This window comes from Pelodiscus sinensis, chromosome 2 (assembly GCF_052426305.1).
Source record: "Pelodiscus sinensis isolate ZL-2025 chromosome 2, ASM5242630v1, whole genome shotgun sequence".
NCBI lineage: Eukaryota > Metazoa > Chordata > Testudines > Trionychidae > Pelodiscus > Pelodiscus sinensis.
The window spans coordinates 216,426,172-216,446,267 of NC_143053.1; the positions used below are offsets into that span (position 1 = coordinate 216,426,172).

General features: G+C 42.4%; 1 protein-coding gene across 4 annotated transcripts in view; it reads right to left on the minus strand.

Moving 5' to 3' along the window:
- Nucleotides 1-20,096, minus strand: part of ANKIB1 (ankyrin repeat and IBR domain containing 1) — a 108,031-nt gene that overhangs the window by 5,006 nt on the left and 82,929 nt on the right. For 2 of the 4 annotated variants that reach the window (XM_075922379.2, XM_006114465.5), the window contains exons 12-19: nucleotides 16,236-16,370; nucleotides 15,460-15,546; nucleotides 15,303-15,369; nucleotides 14,150-14,295; nucleotides 9,156-9,334; nucleotides 5,963-6,014; nucleotides 2,776-2,887; nucleotides 270-403 (exon numbers count right to left, since the gene is read on the minus strand). In XM_075922379.2, the coding sequence (XP_075778494.1) occupies nucleotides 270-403; nucleotides 2,776-2,887; nucleotides 5,963-6,014; nucleotides 9,156-9,334; nucleotides 14,150-14,295; nucleotides 15,303-15,369; nucleotides 15,460-15,546; nucleotides 16,236-16,370 (912 nt within the window). The remainder of the gene's footprint in view (nucleotides 1-269; nucleotides 404-2,775; nucleotides 2,888-5,962; nucleotides 6,015-9,155; nucleotides 9,335-14,149; nucleotides 14,296-15,302; nucleotides 15,370-15,459; nucleotides 15,547-16,235; nucleotides 16,371-20,096) is intronic. The other 2 variants (XM_075922380.2, XM_075922381.2) reach the window with 2 other exon arrangements.

The following is a 20,096-nucleotide window of genomic DNA, read 5'->3' on the forward strand; positions in this document are numbered from 1 at the left end:
CATGATGCCATCTACATGTTTTGTTAGTCTATAGAGTGCTACCAGACCATTTTTTTTAAGTTTAACCTGTACAGACTAACTCAGCTACCCCCTGAAGCTTCAGTAGCTGAACAGTACTTTGTAAATTCATATTTTCTTATCTGAGATTCCAGCCCTCTCCTCACCATAAACAGTAATGTAACAAATGTAGGATGCAGAAAAATATGATAAAGAAAAATATAGGAAGGGAAGCACAGCCAAGAAAATGGAAAGGAGACTAGGGAAGATACCTGAAGAGAATCCTGGTTTTCAGAGCGACTGACAGGGGTATAGTCATGAAGTGAAGAGCTGTGCAGAATACTCATAGAAGCTGAACTCACCATGGAGGTACCGTGTCTTCTGTTGCTACCACCCTCCTGAGTATCTGTTAAAATGATGTAAACAAAAACATTTAAGTACGAACATGAATATCTCTCTCCATTTTTATCAGCAGAACCTTCTGCCCTTCTTATTTATTTGGCTTCAAGTGTATGATCTTCCTCTCTTAATTTTGGCCCAAATCCTGTAATACAGAGCATAGCCCAAACAAATGACTGTGTGCTATAGCAAAGGGCTGATTCCTAATCGTCTAGTTAGGATATTTGCACAGCTGCTCCCATGGCACCAGCGAACCCCTCCTGAATATGGAAGGAAGGGGCAGGGAGAAGACAAGAGGAGCCTTGTAGCAAATGGTTCTTCTGATCTTGCTCCCTGCACAGCCCCCATGTTTTTTGTGGGGGCATACACATTATCCCCCACATCCAGCCCCAATGCATGTACAGTGGAAGAGTACCAGTTATATTGCTATGGCTGCACAGGATGGGATTGAATGAGCCCTTTCTGCTTGTTTGCTCCCTTACTTGCTTAAATAAGCAACATTCTTCCTTTATGGAAACAGGACACAGTCAGTAAAACAGGTCACTGGATAAGGTGGCAGAAGGGCTTGTAAAACTCACTCGTGCATTATGGAACACTTTAAAAACATTCTTTATAGAAACAAATCCTCTCTCTTTCCTTCTTTACACTTGTCCTTGTGAAAAGTGCGTCTGGGGAATGCCCTGGGCATAATAGAGTTCCCTGGATGCTGTAGAGCAGCCAGAATATTTTTGGTCACTTCCTCTCCGTCCCTATTGCCAGGACCTGGATTTGGCCTTTGGTGTTTATGTGCCTCCTTCCTAATTGTCAAAATCCATAAAAGTTAGCATTTTTCTTCCTCTATTCTTAGCCGCAGAGTGGCCCCTAGAATGTTGTGGCAATTGAGTATAATTTAGAGTAGCCACAAGGGTAAAAGGGCTTAAAAGGGCTCCTCTTCTGTTAGTTTAGAGCAGTGGTTCCCAAACTTTTCGGCATCACGGCCCCTTATTGATTTTTGAGAAACCTTCCCCCCCCCCCAAATAGCAGCAAAACTTGGGGTGGGATTGATGGGGGTGTGTGTGGGGCTGAATCGCCTCACGCTCGCCCCCCTGGAATTTCTTCATGCCCCCCAAGGGGGCACACCCCCCAGTTTGGGAACTCATGGTTTAGAGGTAAGCTAGGGGGAGAGGTAGATATGTTGGAGGGTAAGGATTGGGTCCAGAGTGACCTAGACAAGTTGGAGGATTGGGCCAAGAGAAAATCTGATGAGGTTCAACAAGGACAAGTGCAGAGTCCTGCACTTAGGACGGAAGAATCCCAAGCATTGTTACAGGCTGGGGACCGAATGACTAAATAGCAGTTCAGCAGAAAAGGTACTGGGGATAACACTGTATGAGAAGCTGGGTATGAGTTAAACATGCACCCCTGTAGTCAAGAAGGCTAATGGCATATTAGGATGCATTAGGAGGAGCACTACCAGCAGATTTAGAGAAGTCATTATTCCCCTTTATTCGGCACTGGTGAGGCCCCATCTGGAGTATTGCGTCCAGTTCTGCCCCCCCCCCCCCCCCTACAGAAAGGATGTGGACACATTGGAGAGGGTCCAGCGGAGGGCAACCAAAATGATTAGGGGGCTGGAGCACATGACCTATGAGGAAAGACTGAAGAATATGGGCTTATTTAGTCTGCAGAAGAGAAGAGTGAGGGGGGATTTGATAGCAGCCTTCAACTTCCTGAAGGGAGTTTCCAAAGAGGATGGAGAAAGGCTGTTCTCAGTAGTGATCGATGGCAGAACAAGGAGCAATGGTCTCAAGTTACAGTGGGGGAGGTCTAGGTTGGATATTAGGAAAAACTATTTCACTAGGAGAGTGGTGAAGCACTGGAATTGGTTACCTAGGGAGGTGGTGGAATCTCCATCCCTAGAGGTGTTTAAGTCTCGGCTTGACAAAGCCCTGGCTGGGTTGATTTAGTTGGGATTGGTTCTGCTTTGGGCAGGGGGCTGGACTTGATGACCTCCTGAGGTCTCTTCCATCTCTATGACTCTGTGGTTCTGTTGGTTGTGCTGAGTGTCTCCAAACATCCCAAACTGGCCCTGGGGAGCAGTCGCCGGCTGCCCTTACCCCCTGCCCTGAGCTCCCCGACACCTACAACTCCCTGGCCTGAATTTTGCACCCCAGCCCCTGCCTTGACTCCTGTACCTATCATCCCCATACCACTAGCCCCCTGGCCTGAGTCCCCACTTCTCCACGCCCCTGCCCTGACTTGTGTACCTCCCACAATCTCACCCTCCTGCCCTGAAAGACCCAAGCAATGACAGAGTAAATCTTCTAGTTTATTTATAAATTAAGGAATTAGAGACACCTATATATATTATATATTTTTAACTCCAAAGAAAGAACATACCTAGTGTGCTCTCACTAGGGTCTTCGGGGTCTGGAGTATTACTGAGCAGACTGTGCATGTCTCCACGTCGACGCTGTCTATGCCTCCTCCGATACTGAAATTCAGCATATTCCTGCATAAACCAAAGGTTACAAAATACAGGGGAACATGCAATAATATTTTTCTGCCATAACCAACTGTACATTTTCTTTTAAGAAAAATGTGTGATTTTATACATTTATTATAAAATCACCTGTTCCCAGAAAAATAAATTGCAGTTTACACATCATGCAAGAAATAAATTAAAAAAAAAAGTAGATAATCCTAAATGAACAAAATTATTAACTAGCCAAAAGCCCTTCCAGTCAAGTTGCAGAGATTTGAATACTTGCAATCTCCAAGTACTATTAATTTTGTTTACGAGTTTTAATACCAAATTTTAATTTTTCAGAAGTTCAACTGATTAAATATGAGCCTTCTCTTTATTTTTTTGCTTAACAGTAGACATCAAGGAGTTGCCTTCTCAGGCCTCTGATCCCACAATGCTTAAGCTTGTGCTTGTTTTCTAGGATTAGTAAAATTATGCATGTGCTTAAGGTGCTTTACTGACTTGGGGCCTAAATTTGCAAGGCTAACACAAACTCTGTGGCACAAAGTGGCTGGTTTATCCCCCTCTAAACATGGTAGATTTCATCATGCACAGTGATAAAAAAGGCATGCCATTGTATCTACTTATTTAACCATGTTGACATGTCAGGTTGGGTTTGGGCATCAGAGTAGGAACCATGAAGGTTTTCTAGAGTGCTTTATTTAAAAAATACACACAAATCTTGTTTTACTTGAACAGAGGTGGCAACAAACTGACTTAGGTACTATGTGCATTTTCTGACAAAGGGAGTTAAGGTACCACAGTCCTGCCTCCAAAAGAAGCTGTCTCCAGCCTCTGTCTCTCTCTAGGATTTACACCAATGTCAAAAAATCTAACTAGTTAAACACACTTTATAACTACAGCTGGTCCCCGATTTAGAAACGCATCGACGTACAACCAGCCTCCCATTAAGCGTGGCCCCGACTTACGAATGGCAAGCCGTGCTTACGAACAGCGTGGTTCCATTGAAATAAATGGGGTCCGACTTACGAACACACTGAGTTACAACCAAGTGCTTGGACTGTAACTTGTTCGTAAGTCGGGGACCAGATGTATTTCCCTCCTCAGCCCCTGCACTTTACACGTGGGAAACCTCTATTCCAAAGCTTCTTTTGTACTGTGTGGCCTGGGAAAGGTTGCCTGACCATTAAGCTTCCTTTCCTACAGTTGCTCTGCAACATAAAAAAAAACCCTCAGACAGATCCAAGAGCCTAGAGAGTTACTGCATGGCCTCTTCAATTCCTTATATTGAGAGTTTCACCCCAAGTGTTTACACATTACCAAGGGCATGCCATGAGCACTGTCACTACAACAGGATCAATGCTGGCAGATTCTTGCTCCTGTGTGAAGTTCCCCTGATTTGCAAGTTTCACTTATTCAAGTGCAAGATCAGGACCTTAATTTCCAGATTTTGAAACTGACTTAGTATTCTTTACACATACACCTGTTCCTCAAGGAAAGAGATCCATATTCTTTTATAAATTCACACGCAGCCCACAGGGATTGTGCATGATCAGAAATGAGTTCACAAAGTATAAAGATTTGAAAATCATGCCAGATTTTACATGAAATATAATTCTTTCTGTGTTTGCAATAAGATCACAGCTTTAATTTATGGCCTTTGTCATGATAATTGTTTCATATATTTGTGTTTCAGACATATATACACTCATACAGATATAATTTTGTTTCTGATTACTTAGAAATATTTTATATATTTTAGCAATTTAGATTTTAATTTTGTTGCATTGAAAAGTAGAGTTTTTATATACTGGCCTAAATATGGTGCTCTTTACCGAAAACATTCAAATTTTCTTTGTGGTAATAAGATCTGGTATACACAAATATTTTATTTTGGTGTCAGTAAAATACATAATTGTGCTCAAATAGTTTATCTAGAGAATTTAATGGAAAATATACGAAGAGGACAGTATTACTTTAGCTACAAAAACTCCTTTAGCACAGGTGGTTGCAAGTATCTTCAGCAGCTAAGGTACAAAGGATCCAACTTAAATCACAGCCAGTGCCATATCTGGGCTAATCAACTATAATCTAAAAATGACTATCATGATACTTATTGATTAACAGAAATGTTCCCTTTTCTAATCAGCCTTTTCTCCTATCCTGTTCCTCCTGGGCTGTTATAACATCAGATAGTTCAGTCTCACAAAACACTGAATTATTTAGGAACAAAGGAAGAACTGAAGGATGAAGCAAGCTGATTGCTCTATAAGAAGCAAGCTGTTTCACCCTCCCTCCCCCAACAGCATATTGTTAACCAGCAACAATAGGAAAGGAAATATATAGAAAATGGAGTTTTATGAGATATGGTAATTTTTCCAGTGTGCCTGCAAGTGACTAGCTCTTAAAAATGTCAACATTAGATTTCTCTTTTAATCTCATTTTGATTTAAACCTTCCCCCCCAAATATTTAATTAAGCTAAAGGAGAGAAAGGAAAATTATATATAATGCAATTATTGACAATCACATAAATGTTCTTCTGCCATGTATAAATGGTGAAATACTGATTTTAAAAATTGCATTTTGCTTTCTCTAACCCTGTCAATAGTAGTCCATCATGCATAAAACAGATATAATTTATGACAACTCCTATAATACTGTATCAGAAATTATCTCGTTTCCTTCATCCATTAATACTACTTCAACATTTAGAACAATTTTTTAAAAAACTTAAACAGAAAATTATCATCCAGTTTTAAAATATTTATTATAAAAATATTGCCACAAGTGTAGGCATGGTTTTGTTCAGACATGCTTGCCTTCCTCAGACTGGACAAAATACAATGCTAAAGAGTTGGTCTGACAACATATTTAAGAACTATCTTTTTGTAAGGCTCATTGTTTAGGTACAGTCCAGTTACCCATGCATATATTTCCTTCTATTGTGAAGCAAAGAAAATTGAAAGCTTAAATTGAGCCTTGCAAACCTTAATACAATTTGAAATAAAATCTGGATTCCCTCCATGCAAAACAGAATTACACCCTGGTACCTATAATATGCATAGCAACATTAAAAATATAAAAAAGAAACAGTTTACCTCAGGGGATGCAAATCCTAAATATTCCCAATCCCATGTTCCGCCAGCAAAACTATAAATTAAATCAGATACATCATGTTATTTATTGGCAGAATGAAGTATGAACAATGGCTCCCCCATCTATAACTGTAAACCATCTTTGAGGTGAATTTATCTGGTTAACACACGTATTTATAAAAATGTTTCAAAAGATTGTATGATTAAATTATTTAAATTCTGGATTTATAAAATTATTTTCAGTGATTATTTAAATAGTGTTTGGTGAGTGCCAAGTACTTATTTGCTAGTTTGGAGTATGGAGTGTGAAATGAAGCCACAAATGCTTAACTACTTATTAACAGTTCACAAAACTGAATGTGAATTATACTGTAAAAATAGTATCTACTATACTGATTAAACTGGGCAAGAATCATGACATCAAAATTGTGCTGAACTATTACAATGGCTTGGAGTATAAAGCAATTGAGTGGGTGAGTATATACTGTAATTATACTTATTAACTATTATTGGAATTCTCAACCTGGCATACTAGTGTAATTTAAAAAAAAATGAAGAGAGAATGATTTTTAGGTTTATATCCTTTCATGCCAAAAACAAGAAGAGAAATTCAGGGATAAAATATTATACACACACCAAACCTACCAGCAACTTCAAACAGTTTCAAATGTAAATAAAACAAAACACTGAGTAGCAAAAACATTGCTTCTCTAAATCAGTTCCACCAATCACATTATTCTACAAAGATCTTAATTCTATTAACAAGCTTCTTAGTTAGCTGACCAGAGAGCAATGGAAATATATACAGCGATTTGAGCTGGCATTCACGAGGTGCCCTAGGAGCGGGGAGGAGGGGGAGAGAGAGCAATAATTTTTTTGGGGGGGGGAGGAGGGGGCACTTCACCAATGTTGGCAGTGGTCACAGGCCCGCCCCAGAAGGGGCTCTTACCTTTAGGCACCGGGTGAGGGGAGAGATTTCGCATGCTCCTCTGTGGGGTGGAAGAGAATGGGAGGTCTCTTCCCCTTCTCTGACCTGATGGGCGCACAATGCCCAGAGGGAAATGCCAGCTGTTCTGAACAGCTGGTGGTTGTCTCTGGTGCCACACTTCCCCCTCTCCTCAGGTCTTGATTGGCCTGAGTGTGGGGACATGGCAGGAGCTGTGAATGAAATTATTTGGCTTTCTAGCTAAAGGAGGAAATCAATTGACTTTCCCATACATCAATTGACTTTCCCTAGTTCTCCTCTGCAGCTTCCTAAACTCCAGTGGTGTGTCACTGCCATGGTGTGGGCTCCATCTCCAGAGCTGATACTGCATAAGAATAACACAGCCATGCTGGGTCAGACCAAAGGTCTATCTAATGCAGTATCCTGTCTTCCAACAGTGTACAATGTTAGGTGCCCCAGAAGGAATGAATAAAAAAACAAAACAAAACAGGTAATCATCAAGTGATCCGTCCTCTGTCGCTCTTTCCTAGCTTCTGACAAACAAAAGCTAAGGCCACCATTCTTGTCCATCCTGGCTAATAGCAATTGATGGACTTATCCTCCATGAATTCATCTAGTTCTTTTTTAACCCCGTTATAGTCTTGGACCTCACAACATCCTCTGGCAAGGATTTCCATAGTTGACTATGAATTGTGTGAAGAAGTACAGTAGACTTCTAATAATCCGGCACCTTTGGGACCCAGGGGGTTCCGGATTATCGGATATGCCCAGCGGGAGGCTGTGACGGGTCTGCCGGAACCCGCACTGCGACCGGCGGAGGGTGGTGGTGGTGGTGTGTGTCAGTGGGGAACGGCGTGGCAAGGGGCAAACCTTCCACCGTTTTGCAAGGAGGTGAGGGAAGCCCCACGCAGCCGTCGGCAACTGACAGACCCAGCTGGCAAGCGGCGGGGCAGAGCAGCCGGGGTGCTGCTGGGTTGGTCCCACAGTGCCGCTCAGGTGAGGGGCGGCGCTGCAGGACCAATCCGGCAGCACCCCAGCTGCTCTGCCCTGCCGCTTTCCCAAGTCCGCCGCTGCTTGCAGGCAGGCGACAAACGGTAGTGACGGACTTGGGGAAGTGGCGGAGCAAAGCAGCTGGGGTGCTGCCGGGTTGGTCCTGCAGCGCCACCCCTCGCCTCTGCTTGCAGCCCCAGCTGGCCTGTAGTAGGCGGCTGCACAGAACTTCCCACGCCTCCCTGCAAAATGGTGGAGGGTTCGCCCCTTGCTGCCACTGTTCCCCGCCGACCCCCCCCCCACGCCCCGCCCCCGGCCAGATACAGTGTGTGTCCGGCAGACCCGTCACAGGGGTATAATTCCCTTTCCCGGCCTGTGAGCACGTGTGGGACTCACGGGAGCGCCAATTGTCCGGCTGGTTGGAGCACTTCTGGGTTCCAGTTGGTGCCGGACTATCAGGAGTGTCGGACCACTGGATGCCGGATAATTGGAGTTTTACTGTATTTCCTTTTGTTTGTTGATTTAAAAAATGGCTACCTATTAATTTAAATTTGCTGACCCCTAGTTCTTGTGTTATGTGAAGGAGTAAATAGATCTTCTTTATTCACTTTTTCCACTCCAAAAGTTCTCTACTATTCTCCCTTAGTTGCTCTTTTCCAAACTGAAACATCTAAGTCTTAGACTTCTCAGATGGTAGCCATTCCATACCCCTAATCCTTTTTGTTGGCAATGGAAAAAGTTCAGAAAAGAGCAAGATATCTTTTTTGAGATGAGGTGACCACGTCTGCATGCAGCATTCAAGATGTAGGAATATCATGGATTTATATAGAGGCAATAAGATATTCTCTGTCTTATAATATATCTAATTTCTTAATGATTCCTAACATTCTGACTGATTTTTTGTCTTCACCTATGTGGAAAGAGTTGGCTACCCTCCTCCCCAAAACTGGTGAAAATCCTGCCTGGCTCTGCCTTTAATGACAAATTAAAATTCAGCCAAGATTCCTCATTTTTTCAGTTGCAAAATGAGAAAGACACACTTGGCAATTTAGGGGAATTTCACATTGTGAAGTTTAAAGTGAACGGGTGTATTTTTGTGTGAATCAAATAAAGTAAGTGTTTGTTGAACCAGTTACCTACAACTACAAAATTCAGTCAGCTCTATTTGTCTTGATGTATATGTCAAACCAAACACTATTTTGCTTGATAGCTGTCACCTGAATATTTCTGGATTTGCACACTCTTTGTATGCCTAATTACCTGCGTCTTGGAGCTTCTGGTGAGTCTGCTGGGGCAACTCCACGGGCCACAGAGGCCAAGAACTCTTGCCTCTTCTGCTGCACAAGACATGCTGCACGGATTATTTTATGACGAGGAGTACGAAGATAAGGCCTGTTTACTTTCTGAGCAAGGTCTTCTGTGACCATTTCTAAGTCTGTCTGCAACAGAAAATAAAGTGTACCATGAAATGTTGCAACATTATAAATCAGTTACATGAAAAGCAGGCATAACTACTTTGTAAACATGCTATATTGAATAATTCATTTTCTCTGAAGATATGATCCTGACAGGATTCTATGCCTAGGGGTTAGCCCCTTAACAAGACACTGATGGAGTTCCCTCAGCCCGCAAAGAATTTTTACCACTGAAGGAAGAAGTGTGCTAAGACCGTGCCTATCATGCAGATCAATAATGTCTTAAGTGTTTTCTTCTACTCCCCATCTGTCTCTATCCAGCTCTTGTCTTTTTCTTAAATCGTAAGTTCTTTGGGTCAGGCTCTGTCTTTTGGCTCTATATTTGTACAGTGTGTAGCACGATGACGTCTTTGTCCTTAACTAGGGCTTTTAGGTGCTATGGAAATACTTATAAAGTTGTGAGGTAGAGTGAGCCAGGCCCTCCACAGGCTATTGCATGCCATCCATTGCTGGGTATAATAAATGGTGTCCTCTAATTCCTCGGTTCCCAACTTTTTTTTATATTGCGGACCAGCAAACTCATTCAAAAACATTTGGCAGACCGGCACCGAAACTTTTGCATATTCGTTATGGTAATTAATTTTAAGCAGTCACATCTTATTTTACATGGCATTCGTACGCACACAATACATGTCATTGTGTGGAAGATCAAAACCATATATTGTGAAACAGATGGCACGCTTTGCAGAACAGTTCTGGTTTTCACTAATTTTTGGAGAAGCCTCATTTTTATAAGAATAGAGAGCCAAACATTCCTCCAAGAATAGAAATATTCCTCTAGCTGGAATACTAATAAATTCACACCTTAGTGAAGATTCTTTGGGCTTCTTAAAGCTGCATGTGAAGATAATGCAAGATAACAGTGCTTTGGATTGTGGTAAATCTTGGCTTCTCTTTGACTGGGTGGTTAAGAGTTAATGATTTCTAAGTAATCCAGTTTGGGTAAAAGTTGTTCATGGTGATTCATATTAAGCAGCTTAAACCAGCACATTTACTTCAATTTAACTTACTTATGCACGAAGGTAAGTTTCAGCATATTTCAGTATTTTAAAAGGTATCTAGCTCAGGGTATATCAGGCAAATCAAAGGAGGGAAGACATGATGGTTAAGAAGAATTTGAAAAACTGTTGCACACACATTTTAAATCAATAAAATAGTTGCTAATATTTTGTTAAAGAGCATTCTCCAGTCCAAACCTTTTGCCTCAATTGCACCAGAATTAAAGAGCCAGTAGTTAACAAGTCTGACAGTGCTGCTGACACATTCTGCACATTCATATTTTCCAGCATTGGCATTACGGTCAAGAAACATTGCAAACGTTTTTGCCAGAAGAGAATGATTGAACAACTCTGCAAAGGAGAAGATGGGATGAAAGGAAAATCCCCCTCTGGTGGGAAACAACCATGACTTTGGCCTGGGGGTTTTTTTAAAAAAGAAAAGGAAAGGGAAACTTTTAAATGGTGTTTTGCTGAGGTGGCTGCCTGGAATGTGCTGCCTGAGCTTTGGCACTGGGGATGCCTGAGAAGTGCACCAAGCAGCTGGGCCATACTGGGGGAGAGTTAGTGGAGTTTCAAGCCCTGGATGTATTTTTTATAAATGGCAATGCAGCTGGAGCCTCCAAGGAGCCTGCCACCATCCGAGGAGGGAGGCAAAGGGATACAGCAGTCAGGGCAGGAGAAGTGGGGCTGTGGCCAAGGGCGGGGGGGGGGGGGAAGAAAGGGGGAACCAAACTGGGGAGAGGGTAGGCTGAAAGCAGTGCGGTGCAGACTCCAGCTTGGAGGGCTTTTCCTGCCTCGCCCCCTCAGCCGCTTGGATAGTGGTGACCCCTGTTCAGCCCCCGGCAACACCACCAGGGGGACCCCGAGCCAGCCCCCAGGGCTCAGTGGGGCCGGGCAATCCTGCTTAGGGTTGCCAGGTGTCCGGTACTCAGTCCAGTATTTTCGGCTCCTGTCCGGTAAAAAAATTCAGAGAATACCAGACACCTGAGATGTCCAGTATTTTCTGAATATTTCCCTGGTCAGGAGGTGAAAATGCCAGGCACCTGGCAACCCTACAAACACTCAGCACCTGGCCTCCCCCCCCTTCCAATCCTCCCTTGGCCCCCAACACCTCCAGCCCCCCGACCCCAGCCCCCATGCTTACCTGGTTCCCCAAGGCTGCCAGCCAAAAGACCTAGGGGAAGCAATGCTTTCCCTGGATATTAGTGCTCAACACCTCCCCTGTCCCTATCCCTGCACTCACTCTTAAAGGGAACATGCTGTTTTATTTTATTTTTTTAAGTCCTCCGCCCCCCCACAACAACTTTGGTCCCCTCCTTTTTTTCCCCCTTCAACAGAATTTTTTCCCGGTGTGTTTTTTTGGGGGGTGGGGGTGGGGGTGGGGTGTTTGGTACTTTGTTTCAACCATCTGGCAACCCTAGCCCTGCTGCTCCACCACACAGCTTGGCCACCCCTAGAGCAGCCCCACTCCCCCATGTGGCCCAGGCAGCCCTGGGATACCCTTGTCCCCCAGAAGAGCCCTGCTCCACCCATGCAGCCAGGGACCCTGGAGCAGCCCCTCTCTGCCAATGTGACCCAGCCATCCCTGGAGTAGCCCAGACCCCGGAGTAGCCCTGCTCCACCATGCGACCCTGCCTCAGCGTGCCCCCAGCTGTGGCACATGTGGCAGAACCCGCCACACACCCCGCTGGCTGAGCCATGTGGTTGGTGCGGAGCAGGAACTGGGACCACAGTAAGGCTGCCCCAGTAAGGGCTCATTAGCGGCTGGGGGCGTGGACCCAGCAGTGTGCCGCGACCCGGCAGGCAGGGGTTCACGGCCCATCACTGACCCTCGCTCGGACTGGCAATTGGGAACCGCTGCTCTAATTCCGTCTTGATGATTTCAGCAAAGACCATGGTTTGTTGAATAAAAGCTTTATTGTGACACAAACTTTCATTTGTCACATAATCCTCAAGGTCTGGGGGAGAAATATTTTTTTTAATGTTTATGCCTTGATTCCAATTTTTCTTTGAGACATATTTTTGATCATAGTTAACCATTTTGTATTATGTTATCATCTTAGGAACTCCACTTCTTCTGCAAACAAAGTGACCGACTAGATCAGTGGTGTCCAACATGCTAGCCTCTAGCTATTTGGCCAGTTCAGTGTGGATAGTTTGCTATAGTGAACTTGGACACCACGGGACTAGGTCATTTAGAGAGCACTACTTACACTCACAGAGAAAGGAAATGTGATGGTCAGTACAGGACTTGGTTTGCACTATACCCAAATCCAGTTCCCTCAGGAATCAAAATTATTTTAGAACTGAGGGAAATCTGCTCGTCTCAGCCTTATCCAGGAATGAGAATCCTGTTCATGATAGCTTCAGAAAAGCAGAATACAAGTAAGTAACTATTTTTTTTCTCATTAAGATGTTGCTTCCTCTTTAAAACTGAAATAAAATATTTTATTACAGATTAAACAATACTGCTAAAATTATTCTTCACTCCCTCCCTGATTTGGTTGTAGCCTTAAGACAGGGGTGTGCAATAATTTTTAATGGGGGACCACTCCAAGATTTTGGCAAATGCTCAAGGGCCACATTTTTACTGAGGAGATTTGGGGTCTTTGACAGAGGCGGGGTGCAGAAGGAAGCTTGGGGTAAGAGACTGGGGTGCAGTCTGGAGCTATGTCTAGACTGCAGAGCTTTTCTGGGATACCAGAGGTATCCAGGAAATGATATGCTGTGTCCAAGGAATGCATCCGCTTTTTTGGAACAACTTCCGAAAAAGCGGACGCGTTCTTTCACCATCCCTATAATCCTTGTTTTATGAGGAAGAAAGGATGTGCCTAAAGAGGAGATTTTCCCAAAATTTGGCGACGTGTAGACGGGCCAAATTTCAGAAAAGCCTCTTTTGAAAGAAAAGCAGAAAAAGATACGCAAATTGCAGTTTGCAATTTGCATATCTTTTTCCGACTTTTCTTTGCAGTATACACCTAGCCTGAAAGAGAGTTTGGGTGAAGGAGGGGGTTTTGATCTGAGGCAGAAGATTGAGGTGCAGAGTCCAGGAGGGAGTATGGGTGCAGGAGAGATTCTGGCCTGAGGGAGGGGCTCTAGGAGGGAGTGCATGGTCTGGGAGAGTGTTGTGACCTGGAGGAAAGGGGAGTTTGGGTGGTGGCCTGGGGCAGGTAGTTGGGGGGAAGGTAAGAGAGGAAGAGGGTGCCAAAGGCAGGCTCTAGCTGAAAGGCGCTTACGTAGGCGACTTCCAGTCAGCAGCCTTGCAGGAACCTGAAGGCTGCAGTCGCAAGCCACTTCACATGGCTCTGCTCTGGGAAGGTGAAGGAGTACGGGGGAGGGAAGGAGGTGTCATTAGCTTCGCTGCTGCCAGAAAGGATCTCAGCTGCTATTGGTCGGAAATTGGCCAATGGGAGCTGAGAGATTTTGCTGGGGGGCAGGCCAGAGCACAAAGCCTCCCTCTTCTCTCCCAGAATAGAGCTGCCACATTTAAAGCGGCTGCCTCTGCGCTGTGCTTAAGGGTACCAGCAAGGCAGCCATGGGCCGGATCCGGCCCACTGGCAGCCTTTTGCCCATCCCTGCCTTAAGATCTCTAAAGGCAAAATTCAAAATCACATAGACCCAATGAGTTTAATCAACAGTTGATTATACACATTTCTTTTCACCTCTGTTCTTTTAATCTAAATGTTAAGAATTTAATATAGCCAGAAAACTTGTGATATTGGATAACTAGCATTGCAAGACAAATTAGTTATGTCATAAAAGCAAAACACACTTATTTTACCTGCATAAGTTCAAATATTTCTTTCTTTGTGCTTTTAGGTTCCAAAAAGAAGCCATATGGATAAGAACACTTGAGAATGCGGCGAGTTTTTAGGAGCTCTTGTACTGCATCTTCAATGAAAGTGGTATCAGGACAGCCTCCTGCAGCTATACAGTAACACAAGCATTGTTATAATAAAACTTCTGAGGTCAGCAGATCTTTTTTAAGAGTTTCCCCCAAAAGAAGTACAAGTATGTGTCAATATAATATGAAAAATACTTGCCAAATATAATTTAGTCCATACTGTAAACACGTAAGAGGGTTATGGTTAAAAAAAAAAAAGAACAATGCATCACTAACTTCTCTTTTACTCAAGTGAGCTATTTCTTGTGTGCATTTGGAGTCTCATATTCTTATTCATAATAGAAGCTTTTACTACTTTTTATTCACACTAACATTTCATCTTGTAATAGCCTTTATGGGCTGAAACTATAAGATTGGTCACTAGGGCCAACTGGGCAAAACTGCTTGTAGGAGCCACCTGACCAGGTCTGAATTTCTACTCTTGCAGGTAATGATAGAGCAGGTGGTCTTCATACAGTTTCAAAACAGACACTTATGCCCATAATCCTGTAAATAACTCCTTGTGGGCAAAACCCTGCCTACATGCCGAGCTCTCTGGAGGATCAATGCTTTATTTCTTTATTATGGGTACACTTCTCTACAAATTAAGAAAATAAACTGATTCAGAGCAGATTAACAACATATAACAAGTTGTGCACTGTGCTGTGCACCGGTTGAATCAAATCACCTTTCCTCGTGCTAAAGGTGACCGCATTTCAGAAGTAAAGTGGTCCTTTCTCTCACATATTTTAAACAAATACATTGAATTAGGTGTGAAGGGCTGTTACAAATTAATACTGAAAGAGAATGGTGATCTCCTTAACAACAGAGGACTCAAACTCAAGTTAGCACCATATGAACCGAGGTCTGACAAAGGCTGAAAATTCAGATTCTGAAATGTGCAATAGCAGCAGACGTCTGAAATACCTCATTTCTTGCAAGCATCAATATAAAGAAAGAAAAATCTGAAGAACAAAATTGTTTTTAGTGTGAAAAGATTTGATTTCAAACCACCATTATCAATCAGTAGATACTAACAAACACTACTTACTTCCACTGAGAGCTCTACTCAATTGCTCCATCTTTTCTTTGGCAGTTTTTAGAAGGCGCTGTTCCAACTGAAAAAGGGACATAAAGAAAATTGAACAAATTCATCGAATTTCTAGATTAAAAAAGTGGAGAAAACTTAGAAACTCTTTGGGCCATACCTGATAGCTGAGCTCATGGTTCTTAAACCTCGTGTAATAGTGCATAAATCTATCAAGCTCTTGAAATCGTCTATGCTTCTTTTCAGCCTCAAAAATAAGAAACCAAATGTTAGACTTACATCATTTTAACACTCACCAGCAAATCAAAAGCATAATCAGCTATTTCAATGGGCAACATTAGACATTTATACACAAATACCACGGCAATAGATACTGCTCAGATAGAAAGGTACTGTAGGAAATCAGAAGTCTGACAGCCAGCCACCAGAACTAAGGAATTGAGCTTTTGTGCCTATAACTTAAGCAGAGGACCTCAAAATACATTGCAAAGATCAATTAAGCCAAATGACATTTCTCTGAGGCACAACAGGTAATTACAATACTGCTTTACACATTGCACAGAATGGTAACCAAAGTAGAGAAAGATGAAGTGACTTGCCCAGTGTCAATACTGTTGGCTAGTACCAGAACTGAGAACTTGTCTTTGTTCCCAGTTGTCTTTGTTCCCAGTCTAACATAAGCCAGATATTACTTTTTTTCCTGTTACCTCAATGTGGATATGTCTACACTACCACCCTAGCTCGAACTAGGGTGGTAGTGTAGACATACCCTGTGATATTTAGAGTTTTACTTCATTTTCATTCCATTGAAGACCCCGGATGGGGAAAATCAAAGTGTAATAAATTCTTCTGACTGTTACCAATTCAGAATCTTAGGCAAGACAGAAAATTATAGCCCAAGAGCTTTATTTTAACGAATACAGTTTAGTCTCCTACCTCCACGGTCATTTCCTTGGACTGTTCCTCTACATGCTGAATTATTTCATAGCGAGTACACCTGTAATAGCCTCCAGTAGAAGAGCTGTGCTTCTTCCATTCTTCTAGGCAAATCCAGCAAAAGTCATATTTGCACTTCAGAAGAAAAAGAAAACAAAACTAATGCCTGCACCCAATCATGATTTCCAGTAGTGCATCTTTATTCTGCCACTATCAACAGAAGTGACAGAATTCACAGGATTAGTACACTCCCCTACAGGTTTATATACCAAATGAAAACGCTCAAGATTCCTACTAGCAGACATCCTAAGATGCTGTTTAATGTTGTAATAGGTGCACAAAGATGGAGGCCACCGAAGTCTGTACCCTAGTCTTTGCACTTGAAGTGTTCGAGTCTCTGCAGGGCAGGCACAGATCTCTGCCCAGGTGAGGTGCAGGAAACACTTCTTAGGCTTTTTGCACCATGCTTAACGTCACATGGATGAACTAAGGGCACAAAAAGTAGCAGCGGCTCCGAAGAGAAAGGAAATCCTCCTATGCTGATAAAAGCAAAAGAAGACAGCACAGTGATTTTAAGTCTGTTTTGCCTCCTCTTCAAATATGCTCTGCAGCAGGGAGGTCACGGTCTGCCTGCCAGAAGTTAAAGAGGCAGATGAAAAACTGATGGTTCCTAAGAGATGGATCCACAAATCCCATGTATCTAATTGACAATTCTGGTCTGTCTCCAGGGCTCCATTGAGTAGAGACTCGCTATACTGATCTATGAACCTCATTATAAATAAGAAAGATGAGTGATCTTAATTGAGGCCAAGTCTACACTAGACTCAGAAGATTGGCTTAAGATATGCAGCTTTAGCTATGTAAATAATGTAGCTGGAATAGATATACCTTAAGCCAAGCTTGGCGCCAGCTCCACAGCGGGAGGTCAATGGGAGCTCCCACTGACTTCCCTTTCTCCTCATGAGGAGTAGAGTACTGGCGCTGACAAGAGGCGCCCCCAGCGCTGATTTAGTGGGTCCATACTAGACCCGCTAAACTGAACACCAGAAGATTGATCTCCAGCGTGGCAAGTGGAGAAGTGGTCTAAGGCTCAGACACTCAAAAGTATTTAGGCGCTTAACAGGTCTAAGGCCTATGAAACATGTTTCATAAGGTGTTTAAGTTGGTTAAAGGAACTCATTCAAAGAATGGTCAAGACATGCAAATTAATAATATTAACATTCTTAAATTCAAATTAAATCGTACGACTTTTCTTTGTTTATCAATATTTACTTATGTCTACCTTCTAGGAATTCATAGTCTAAAGTACAGTCTGGGGTTTAACATGAAAGTTAATACCTAAATTATAATAGAATTTCCATATTGCATTAAAAATTATAACACAAACAAGTTAAATCTAATCCCTTGGCAGTGTTTTGGCAAACTCCAATGATGCTGAATTCTCAATGTTGTTATGATATTGCAGAGACTGTGGTGGGTTGTAAGGTTGCCTCCTCTTGATGCTGTGTTGTGGGTTGATTATTCTTAGCTGCCTTGTTGCTTTTGCTTGCTTGTAGAGATAAAATGAACAGGCTTAACTAAGGTTAAGTCTACACCAGCACTTTACTTTGCTGTATTTCTGGTTCAGGGGTGTGAAAAAACATACCCCCCCCCCTCAAACAAGTTACAGCATTGTAAAGCGCTAGCGTGAACCAGGTTACAGTGCTGGGAGCTGCACTTTCAGCGGACTTAGCTATACCCTTCAAGGAGATGGTTTACCTAGAGTGCTGGAAGAGCTCTCTCCCAGTGCTCCTACCATGGCCACACTTTCACTTTAAAGTGCTGCCGAGGCTGGGCTTTAATTTTAGATGCATGGACAAAGCCCAAGCTGAGTGCTGAGAGCTGGAGAGTAAGTAAACAAATGTGTGTAAGAGTACATAAGGGCAGTATTGCCTCTAATTTTTCCCACACACGTGCTGAATGAATATTGATATGTACACCAGTATGGAAGTGATGTGCACTGGGACCAAGGGATTCAGAGTGTGGGAGGGGGCTCCAGGCTGGGGCACAGGGTTGGAGTATGGGGGGTGAGGGCTCTGGAATAAGGTCAGGGATGAGGAGTTTGGGGTGCAGGTTGCCCTGGGGCTGCAATAGGGAAAGATACTCCCTTTCTCCCCCCCCCCCCCCCCGCACACACTCACTCTCTCTCTCTCTCTCAGCAACAGAACCTGGGCTGGGGGAGAGAGGCACACCTCTTCCCACCATGGCAGCTCCAGGGCTGGGGCCATGGGAGAGACATATCTCCCTCAGTCATGGATCTGGGTTGGGGCAGGAGCGCCCCCTTATGTCACAGCATGTCTGGGGCTGACGGAGGGGAATCCCTCACTACAGCCCCAAGTGCCTGCACTGCACTTTATATGTTACTGCTCAGCTGTGCAGCTTAGAAAGAATTTAGCATAAAGGTATAAGCATAAGATAGTAATAAGAATGTTTGTTTCAGTTCAGATAAATTTATACACTTCTTTTTCGATGGCCTCACGGAAGGTGGAAGACAGACATCTTTCAGGGATATAGATGGATTTAAATATCAGCTGCTGTCACCTTCTGTTAGCTCCACATCTTTATTGGATTTTGCTGGTACCATCTTCAGCCTGTGAATATGCAATCTGCTACTGCATATGCATCAGAGTTATTTTTTTTCAGCTTAATGGGTGTATTGCTTTTTTTATATTGAAAGTTTTAACTCTCTCTTTTAATCAGTTGAAAGTTTTCACTCTCTCTTTCTGAGCTATCCCTTTAGACCCAGTGCTTAATAGGATCAGAAATTATGTTTCAAATAAGTCAAAATATTCCTACTTGAAATCGTCAGTTCTTTAAAATAGTCTTTTTAAATATAAAAGATTCTTAAAGAGAAATGGTCAAAGAAAGTATATTTTCTTCATACAATCCTTGGAAAGATTGTTCTTGTTTTTCTGAGCCTGATAAAGAGATGCTTAAGCACTGACAGATAACTAATTAATTTCCCAATTAACAGAAAAATACTTTCTATACTCAAGTGGCTTCTTTCATTAGTAACCAGTTATAGCATCACATTTCTTAGCTATATTTGTACATAAAACATCTTACTTTTCACATAAAGGTATCGGGCAGATATTATATGATAGTCTGTATTTAGATATTCAAGTCAAAATAAGTTTATAGCATCTTACGCATTTGAGGGACAACAAAGGTTTTCACCTTTGAGTGGAAACAGGAGTTAGAAGTAACCAGTATCTTCTATAAAATATTTCCCAACCATAAATGAATCTTCCTGGTTGCTTGCCTTTTGAGCAAATGGTTCCTAGATTTACAACCTACTATTTGTTGAACGTTCACAATTTGCAGTTAAAAGACTATTATCAAATACTCTAAACAAGGTTAAAACCCCAATAACTAACATTTCTATATATCTTCCAAAGGATATTGTAAAAAGAAAATAGTACAAAACAATAAACAAAATAGAAGCTACAAAGCTGCATACAAGAATCGGTTATGAATACATCTTCAGATAATAAATATGGTTTTACAGTTAAGGTGGTGTCATCCTCTTTGAAACTTTTTTCTTCTCACTGTTTGACAATATGAAGACATTTGCTAGGAATTTCGTTAGTTTGAACATTTCATTATAAAAGTAACCAAAAAACATATGCATGTGAGCTATCGTATTGTCTAAGCTTCTTGGGTATGAAAATGCTCTCCTAAAATTCATTAACAGTGAAGACAATTACATAATTACCTAAAATTATAATTGTTTTATTAATAACCTTTTGTGCATCAATACTGAGGCTCTCCCCTGTAATGTCCTTTACAAATGCTTCTCCACCTATTCTATACCAAGAAGAA